Source organism: Gymnoscopelus microlampas, assembly GCF_963454915.1.
Source record: "Gymnoscopelus microlampas genome assembly, chromosome: 13".
In the NCBI taxonomy this organism is placed as follows: Eukaryota; Metazoa; Chordata; class Actinopteri; order Myctophiformes; family Myctophidae; genus Gymnoscopelus; species Gymnoscopelus microlampas.
This window is the reverse complement of record NC_139950.1, coordinates 13,231,777-13,242,197: the sequence shown is the minus strand read 5'-3', so window position 1 is coordinate 13,242,197 and position 10,421 is coordinate 13,231,777. Positions and strand designations below refer to the sequence as shown.

The 10,421-nt window shown below is 44.6% G+C and overlaps 1 protein-coding gene across 1 annotated transcript in view; it reads right to left on the bottom strand.

The window, feature by feature from the left end:
* Positions 1–956: 956 nt before the first annotated feature.
* The window catches only part of slc30a6 (solute carrier family 30 member 6), a 57,373-nt gene continuing 47,908 nt past the window's right edge, over positions 957–10,421 (bottom strand). Inside the window, exons 11-15 of the mRNA XM_084076914.1 lie at positions 5,374–5,493; positions 4,442–4,544; positions 3,523–3,570; positions 3,126–3,194; positions 957–2,343 (exon numbers count right to left, since the gene is read on the bottom strand). Of these exons, the coding sequence (XP_083933040.1) occupies positions 1,699–2,343; positions 3,126–3,194; positions 3,523–3,570; positions 4,442–4,544; positions 5,374–5,493 (985 nt within the window). The 3' untranslated portion in view covers positions 957–1,698. The remainder of the gene's footprint in view (positions 2,344–3,125; positions 3,195–3,522; positions 3,571–4,441; positions 4,545–5,373; positions 5,494–10,421) is intronic.

Sequence of the window (10,421 nt, the reverse complement as noted above, 5' to 3'; positions counted from 1 at the left end):
CTTCCAGAGTAGAAGTTATGGTCCCAACAACAACATCATTCTAATAATAAATACCATAATATATTCTGTGTGTAAAGTCAAGCAGATGCTACAAAGTTAAACCCATTCAATCCCAGAACAATATTTTTTAACTATAACCATTATTTTAAAGCAGATATACAAGCTCGTAGCTCGGCAATGGTGCCCGCACTACGAGCTTGTAGATCTGTCTTTTTTTATTGTGAAAATGTGTGCAAATCTTTGAATATACGTTTTTTAAAGCGAACATTTTTAACTTAAATCTTTGCTTCTGGGGATTCTACAAATGTCTATTAAATTCTATTTTTTTTTTTTATGTTGCCATAATATCAGTGGTTCTTGTATTTTTTCATGTCGAAGACCCACAAAATGATATGTATTTGTCCACGGACCCCCATCTAAAAATATTTTGTTCCAGGGACCCCCAGAAGCAAAGATTTGAATAAAAAATGTATATATATACACACATTCATTTTTTGCACACATTTTCACGATTTCTTTTCAAAAATAGCAGATCTACAAGCTCATACATGAGCTTGTAGATCTGCTATTTTTGAAAAGCCAAAGAAATCCAAAGTGACACAGATCCCGGTCTTAACGGTTTAACAACAGAGTTGGTCATTTAAATGTGACATTTGGGGACAATCGAAGCAACACCTTCAACAGCCTAATAAAGCCTTTCCGGGATAAGGGCCCACTTGACCATTTTAAAAGCTTTCACGGCCCACCCTGACCACTTAACACGGCAGCCTGATGGGTCGGCCGCTTGCATTTTCAGAGGGCGTGACGGGAAAATCGCCGGCGAGTATTTTGCAATTACTTGGGGCCTCAATCAAACAAGTTGACGCTTGGTTACAGGAAGAATGGAACCAAGGAAGAGTGTAAAATTCATAATAAAGCCCCCCCCCCCCCCCCCCCCCCCAAAAAAAAAGCACATATTTTCATATAGATAGTGGAATTTGAAGTCAAACGTACATTTCTGAGGTTTGGTTCGTTCAGTCGTCCTCCAGAGTGACCATGTGACTAATGCTTAACGTATAAACTGTCGTATGACCAAGTAGAAACACACAAACACACCAATTTCATCGTCGTGTTTGGTGAAGTTTAGCTGTCGTATGAGAGTTGTGTGTGTGTGTGTGTGTGTGCGTGTATGTATGCAAGGATAAGGGTCAAATTGATAAGCGACTTAAGCCCCATCTTATACCCTGCCGTACGGCGAGCGGTTGCACAAAAACAGGCAATCTATAAACTCACAAGATGTCGTTCTTTTGTTGTTGGTTTCGATATAAATATATATATATTTTGTGGAAAGTTTTGCGAAATGTTCACACATATAATGGCCAGCCCGACACGGGGACGACCAGGTTGAAAATCAAAATAATCGACACATCTCACACGCAATCGTATGACATCACGACGTCGGTTGTGCGTGTCCCAGTCTCTCGCAGGAACGTGTTGTTTTACCGCAGTGGTTCTCAAGGTGGGGTCCTTCAGGGACCCTCAGGGTACCTTGTGGACCCTCGCAGGTCTGTAACTCGCAGGTCTGTAACTCTAAGAGTGTACAAATGGAACCAAATGGACCCGTACGGGTCCATTTGGTTCCATTAGTACGCTCTCAGAGTTACGGGAGGTCCACGAAATTGAAGAGTTTTGAGAACCACCGTTTCTACCCGGAGAACCTCAGGGTTTGTACTGTCTGTACTGGGACGGCGCCTGGGACCCCAGGAGGTTGCCGGCGGTCCCGAACCGGAGCGGGGGGTGCGCCGGGGCGGCAGTCCTGTAGGTCTGAGACGACGAGGGCATCATCATCATCCCCGGGGGTCCCGGCCTGGCCCCCAGCCCCTGGCTCAGAGCCCCCGCGTAAGGGGAGGCCCCGTAGGCCAGTCCCAGGCCTCCTCCTCCGTAGGGCCTGTGTGGGTGCTGGTGGTGCTGGTGGTGCTGGTGGGGGGGAGCGGAGAGGAGCAGAGGCTGAGCGTTCCTCCCGGGGGAGTTGAAGGAGAACTCGGGCGGGGGGCTGGTCTGCTTGAAGGGGGTGGAGGTGAGGGGGTCCGCCAGCGCCGACAGGACCGGAGGGAGGACGGCGGCGGAGGAGGAGAAAGAGGAGACGGAGCCGGGCGGGTAGGCCCCCTCCGAGAGGGGGGGCGGGACGGCGCCGGCGAGGGGGGGAGGCACGGAGGAGTGCAGGTGGTGGTGGTGGGAGGAGGGGGCGTCTTTGAATACGTGCACCGTCAGGGTGGACACCAGGGACAGCAGGCGGGTGGAGACGTGGGCCAGCACCATCTGGTCGTTGGCGTCGCGGCGAACGCGCACGTGGACCGAGCCACACTGAGAGGACAGACGGGGAGAGAGACAGATAGAGAGACAGAGAGAGAGAAAGAGAGGCGGGAGAGAGAGAGATTAAAGTGAATATACATTAATAATGAAATAAAATTAAATAAATCTGTTCCTTTCCAATTGGACTGACAGTGGTTTACTGAACTCACTGCAAATATATTATGATATTAAATCACTGTCTGTCTGTCTCTCTTTAGTTTAACTGAATGTTCTGACTCCACCTAGAGGTGACTAGGGACCATTTCCTAGGACATTGAGAGTTTGTTGTGTCTCTGGCAGCTAGGTTTGCTGGCTGTGAATACTCTGTCACCCCCCACCCCTCTCCCTACACAGAGAGAGAGCGAGAGAGGGTGAGAGAGAGAGATATTTGTGTTTGTGTGACTCGTCGTGTCTTTTGGTCTCACTTAACTGATGTTTATGGTCAAACACAAACAAACAAGGAAACTAACAATATTGCAGCGAACAGTGACTATGGTTGATTGGCTGGCTGACGCTGGTACGTTTTTCATGATATAGAAATTAATCACTTTCAAAATAATATTTCAGTTAGTCTTTAACGCGTTCAATTCGGGAACGCATCTGTGTCATTTTAGATTTGTGCTATAACTATTATTTTATACTTATATTATACAAATATTCCCGATGCAGATCTACAGATCTATGAGCTTGTATATCTGCTATTTTTGAATAGCCAAAGAAATCTAAAATGACACACAAATGGCAGTAAACGTGAAGGTATTTCTTTCGGTTCATCTGTGGTGTTCACTTCTTACCAGAGAACCGAATCCAACCGTCCAGAAATGTTCGTTCCTGACCTCCAGAACGCCGTCTAGAGTGGAAACCTGATTGGACAGACACAGAGCAATTCACCAAATCGTTGCCGTCGAGACAGATACCTCTTATCTCCATATTCTTACTTTTTGTGTTTTTTTCTTAAATTAGTGCCCTTCTTGATCATACTACAGTGTCAAAAATAGCAGATCTACAAGCTCGAAAGGCGGTAGATCTGCTACTTTTGAATTTGAATCCTGAAAAGTAACAGTTTTTTGACATATGAGGCTTCCACCCGACAGAGACAAAATCTATCAAATTTGTAAACCAAGATTTACAAACTATAATGTTCGTCCACATGCCTATCAACCAAACCACAAACCAAGCCCCGCCCCTTACCTCTCTGAGGAGCTTGTCCAATTGGCCGATGACATGAGAGGGAGTGGTCTAAAAAGACAAAAGGACAAAGTCAAATTTATACGTCGTTATACGACGGTATCATGCGTTGGAAATAGCCGACCTACAAGCTCACTGCAAGGCGTGGTGAGCTTGGAAATCGGCTACTTTTGGCATGCAACACCGTCGTACTATGGAGAATAAATGTAAGCTTTAGAACGTTGTGGGTATAATCACAGCAGTCTGAATTACCCTTAACTCTGGCTCTAGTCTATGCACAGCAGCCATATTGGAAGTTGGGCCTCTTCCTTACGTGTTACTAATGATACTAATGAAGGCTCTGTTCCGTTCTGGTCAAACAGGGTCAGGGAGGGTGCTGATATTATGCATGTTGGCTCACTGAAAACACTACACCAGTGGGTCTCAAAGTGTGGTCCATGGTTCCTTGGGGGGGTTCCAAATGGAGCCCTACGGATGTGTGTAACTATGAGAGTGTACAAATGGAACCAAAAGGGTCCATTTGGTTCCATTTGTACACTCTCAGAGTTATGGGGGTCCTTGAAATAAAAAGGTTTGAGAACCACTGTGCTGCACTAAATGGAACAGAGCCTTAATTAGTGTAATTGGTAACACCTGTGAAGGAAGTAAGGAAGAGGCCCAATTTCATTCCAATAATATGGCTGCTGTGCATAGAGCCTATTCCAACTGCTCAATACAGAATTTCCGATCACGGAGCCAAACTTCTACACAGACGACATGTAGTTGTAGCGGCTGTGCCGCTGTGTGTGCGCGACTTAATTAGTTATGCGACTGACCAGCCGGTCACTCATCATTAGCCGATCAGATGAAAACTGGTTGATACAGATCGGCAGCCGATTGCTCAGTGTGTGTGTGTGTGTGTGTGTGTGTGTGTGTGCGTTACCTGTAGTAGGACCTTCCCACTGTAGACACTCATTGGATACATGGTTCCGAAGGTCATGAGCGCTATGGCGACCGCCGACGCTGTGTCTACCATAGTGTAGTCACTGGAACGAGACACACACACACACACACACACACACACACACACACACACACACACACACACACACACACACACACACACACAGTTACTACACTTACAATTAGGAAAACATTCAGGTTGGGGTTAGGATCAGGCATTTAGAGGTTAGGTTTAAGGTTAGAGTTCTGCCTGATTTACGTTTGGTTGAGTGCCAGTGTCGTGCACCGAAAATAGCCAATCCACAAGCTCGCAACGTGTCACGCTGTGACGCGTTGTGAGCTTGTAGAACCATTCCTCACAGGAGAAATGGTTGTTTTATGGTTAACAACAGTTTTTAGAGATACGTTTACGTTAGAAAATGATTCAGATTAGGATTAGCGATTTAGAGGTTAGGTTTAGGTGTTGGGATTAGAGTTAAACATGAGTTGTGTGCCATTTTTTCTGTGCATGACGCACAGAAAAAATAGCCGATCTACAAGCTGGCAACACGTCGCAGGCGTTGTCAGCGTGTAGATCTGCTATTCTTAGGCTTATGGTTAAAAATGCCATTGATAACATCTTCTTAAGTCTTAAACCATTGAAACCGGGAAAGCATCAGCGTCATTTTAGATTTTAGCGTTGGCAATTTAAAAATAGCAGATGTACAAGCTCGCAGCCATTTTTTTTTTACGTTTTTGAAAAATCGTGAAAGTCTAGAAAAACGTTGAATAATTTTTTATCATGAAAACGTTTGAGAACTGCTGGTCTAGAAGGCATTTGTAGAATCGAACTCGGGTCATAATGGGTTAAAATGTTGACATCCTCACAAGTAAGTAAGTAAGTGTGTGTGTGTGTGTGTGTGTGCATCATACTTGATCTCTATGAGCATGTAGGTGATGCAGAGGGACAGCGCTCCGCCAATGTTCACCAGGACAAATGGATTCATACGAGGAAGTAACACACTGCTGAGACCTGGAATTATACCACACACACTGCACACGTCATGTACACACACACACACACACACACACACACACACACACACACACACGATTAGTAAGTAGCTCAACAAGCCTTTTTGCAGTATTACATGGTAATTTCCAATCACATTAATCTTCATGTTTTATTGTTTCATGATGATGCTTGATGACATTACATTTTCCTGGATGATAGGACTGAACCATAAACCAAGCACAGACAGAATAACTATATTGTTTATTTTAACTTATTGTACATGCCAACAAAGCTCACACAATTCTAATTGAATTCCGTAAAAGTTTTTACTCAAAATGAGTGAAATTGAGAGTGTAGGAAAGCACCGTCTTCCTCTCAGCTTTCATACTGTCTCTTTCAGCTTTCCGGTCTGTCTGTCTGTCTGTCCTACAACTGTCTCTCTCAGCTTTCCAATTGATTGTCTCTCCTACAATGTCTACCTCGCAGCTTTCCGTTCTGTCCCTACTACACTGTCTCTCTCTCTCTCAGGTTTCCTAACGTCGGTCCTTCCTAAACTGTCTCTCACAGCATTCCTGTCGTCTGTCTCACCTACACTCTCTCGCTCAGCTGTCCTACTGTACGTGTCTTCTACACGGTCTCCCTCTCAGCCTTCCTACGGTCTGTGTCTCCTACACCGTCTCCCTCTCAGCTTTCCTACCAGTGTTGCCAGACTCTGTGAGAGAAACAAGCAACCAGGTCTAGGAAAACCAGCCCAAAAGAAGTGACTATGGTCCACATGAGCACGTTTAACATATACATCACCTATTTGAAAATAGCAGATCTACAAGCTCACAACGCGTCGCAATGCGACGCGTTGTGAGCTTGTAGATCGGCTATTTTCAAATACAATCTTGCGGGGAAATTATAATAAGCAAATCTGGCAACCCTTGTTTCCTACTGTCTGTCTCTCCTACACTGTCTCTCTCAGCTCTCCTACTGTCTCTCTCTCAGCCTTCCTACTGTCCACATATGCAGTAAATGGCACAGACAATATGAGTTTGTCCCTGTTTGACCCTGCAGGAAGGATAAACCCGTGGCTACAATAAACTATCGATATAATCCTTGAGTTTTTATTTGGCGTCCATCTGTGCCACACAGACAACATGAGAAGTGTTTGGCCCAGTTTATCCTGGTTGTATGAGAGGCAGGGCAGGCAGTCTGAGAGGCCAGCTGTTAGCGTCCGGGGGGGGGGCAGCTGGCTGGGAGCGCCAACCCCACCAAAACACTGCTGACCCCACATGAACTCCATGCTCCCCAACCAGTGGTTTTCAACCCTTTTCACATCAAGGTTCCATTATTTATTCGGCATTTGAGCCACGGAACCACCGTTTTGACCCCAAAACTTCGAACATTTTGTTATCGTTGGATACGATTTTGTCCACAATTCCCATGCTGTATTATTGTTGTACCATTAGGAAGAGATAACAGGCAAACATTGATCAAAATAACAATTATCTAATTAAGTAATGCAGAGGTTTAACAATTTAACTCTTGAGGGTGTAAAATTAAACCAAATGGACCCATAAGGGTCCATTCGGTTTATAGGGACCCGTAAGGGTCCATTAGGTGCTACTTGCTGCTACTTCCTACTACTGAATGCTGTCATCTCTTTGTCATTTCCGTTCACAGAAATTTTATTTTAAAATAGTTTTAAAACAGTTAACTCCAAAATGTTCATTTGTCAGGAAATGACAAAAACAAAACAGAGTGGAGTTGGAAGGTTTTGTTCATCATTGATAAGTACAGCTAAATCGACCTCCAAGCTCACAACGAGGTTGGAGGTCAAAAGGGGGTGGAGCCTGGAGTCAGCTAAACCAGCTTACTCCACCCCCCTTTGGTGGACTTAGCTGGTTTAGCAGAAAGTTTAAGGATCCAGTGGAGTTAGCTGCTTTTGTCAGAAGCACTCTTTAATACTTTTCATTGGTTCAAAATTTTTTGTAATCAACACGCAGACGTAAAGGGTGTTCAATGGCCCTGATTTATGGGAAAAAAATGCAAAAGCGGAAAAATTGAGTTAGCTGGTTTCTGCCGGACAGCAACGATGCTTTGTCTGATTTCATTTACAGTATGACAAATTTACACAACTGCAAGAGACGAAACGGAAGCGATGGGGAGGCGGGACAACTACTTGACTCTCGGGTCATTTTCAGCGCTTCCTTTGCACAGACTGTATGACAGACTGACAGAATAAAAAACAGTGAGGACTGATGTTAATTAAGTCTATGAATTTTATCATCTATACGTCATGTGACCCACAGTCATGGCCACTACATTTATTTGAGAATGTACTGAAGTACATTTAATATCTGTACTTTACTTGAAGGGAAACGTAAGAGACACTAGACGAGAGGAGACTGGACTGACAATCCTATAATCCTGCTGGTGCATTGATATCACTTAACCTGCTAATACTATTCCCCCTGATGATTCCTGTGTGTGTGTGTGTGTGTGTGTGTGTGTGTGTGTGTGTGTGTGTGTGTGTGTGTGTGTGTGTGTGTGTGTGTGTGTGTGTGTGTCTGTGTGCAGGCATGTTTTGTGTATGTCTCTATTCCCTGTTCCCGGGTGTGGGGGGGGGGGGTGTGTGTATGCTTGAGTGTGTTAATCCTGGAGCGTTGTAGACAGAGTGTGTCGGATTAAAGGGAGACAAACAAACTCGTCTGTCTGTTGGCCCACAAGAGAGACACACACACACTTCATATTTGTGCTCTCCCCCTGTGTGTTGTACTCCCCCCTCTCCACTTACACACAGTGTGTGTGTGTGTGTGTGTGTGTTTGCACACGCTTGTTCCAACCAATCTGTGTGGGCCAACAGAGCGGCAGGCTTATATAACCCAGTTAGCCTCTAGACCCTGTTGGGGCAACATGAGGACACACACGCGCGCGCGCACACACACACACACACACACACACACACACACACACACACACACACACACACACACACACACACACACACACACACACACACACACACACACACACACACACACACACACACACACACACACACACACACACACACACACACACACACACACACACACACACACACACACACACACACACACACACACAAACTAGGCTGTGATGTCCCTGTTCACTACTACCCTTTGAGCCAACCAGAGCTCAGTTACACAGCTCTGGGGTCAGCGCTCCAGGTACCCTGCTCACTGTGTTTGTGTGCGTGTGCACGCGCTGCACAGTGCAGATTAATCATGACTTCATTTCCTGCAGCTGTGTGTCTGTACAGCTCCAACACACACATCTACACACAACACACACTTTCTTCCTAATCCCTGTGTGTTATTACCAGTGTTTCCAGATTGTGCGAGAGAAATATGCAACCAGGTCCTGTGTTTCCCCTAGGATGAAGTTGTAACCGTGGCGCCGGGAACGCCTCCCGTGAACACATTTTTATATTCATTTTTAAAAAGAATGTTTTTAATTACTTTCTTTTTATTCATTAATATTGAATTTAAATTATATTTTTCTGAGATTGACAGTGTCACTGAGGCTATTTACAACCAAGAACAGCTGTAGTTTATGTCCGCCACTGACCGCTTTCTTTTCCTCTCAAACGCAGTCAGCGACTCAGTCGGTTTCTAAAAGTTCTGCAGCTAGCGTTAGTTACCCCCCCACTCCCAAATCACCGCTCCTCCTTGTAGGCAACAGGTGATTCGGATTGAGATAGTACAGTCTACGGGGTGGAATTCACTGCGCACGTAGCTCTACGTTTGGAAAGCTCCAGCTACAACCAGCGTGGATAAATGTCTGCTGCTTCGACAAGCGGGCTAATAAACTAGGCTTATTGAACAGCTAATAGAAACCTGCACATTTAACCACATAGAAAAGCAGTGCAAATGAACTACAAATGTTTATGTTGAAGTCTGTGTCATGTGTCCTCTAAGGTTTTTTTCTGTAGCTCAAGAACTTGAAATCATCTTGAAAACGCTAAAACAAAACAAAACACACTCCAGCGAACTTACGGCTGCCTAAGTTACTGAAACCTTTGTGACCCATAGAAAGCTGTTACCCTAGGGGGAACCGTTTCACAGGAGACCCATAGACCCAGGAGAGCACAAGAACACGGGTGGCCCAATTCATACTTACAAGCTCACAATATAAAGAATATATATATAATTTTCATAAAAATCAAGCTGTGGGGAAACACACTGAAGTCTATGAAAACAAGTCCAAAAGAAGCGACCAATAGGCCACATGAGCACTTAAAACCTATAGACGTCGGCTATTTGAAAAACGCTCACAACGTGGTGCGACAACACAAATCTGGTACGGGGGGTCCCTGGCACAAATGATCAGATGGGGGGTCTGTGGACAAATACACATTCATTTGGGGGTCCTTGACATGGCTTGAACCTGGTCTAAACAATAATAAAAAAAATTGGAAGCAAGCCAAATAAGCAACTACACTTTATAAACAAGTTGCAACCCGCAAACTACTAATACAAGCTACTTTAAAGAAAAACAAGCCCAAGTCGCTTATAATAAGCAGACCTGGCAACACTGGTTATTACCAGTTTACTCTTTTTAAATTATTATTATTGTCACACCTACTTCCATCTCTCATTCTGAATCGGTCCTGTGTTTCACAACTGCTGGAACTGAATTTCCCCCACAGGATTAATAAACCGTCCGTCCATCCAATCATTCCTCCAAAATAGCGCACCAAGATTTTCAAACGGAAGCTTTTTGTTGTGTCTACTCGGAGACTGGACTGTTCGTCGCTACAGTCAGTGTAGTCCGTGTTGCTGTAGTCCTATTTTATATCTAGGCTATTTGAAAATAGCCGATCTATCATCATCGCGACGCGTTGTGAGCTTGTAGATCTGCTATTTTCAAAAACGTTAGTACTTTCACTTTTGTTCTTTTAAGTACCTTGTGATACCAATACTTTTGTACTTTTACT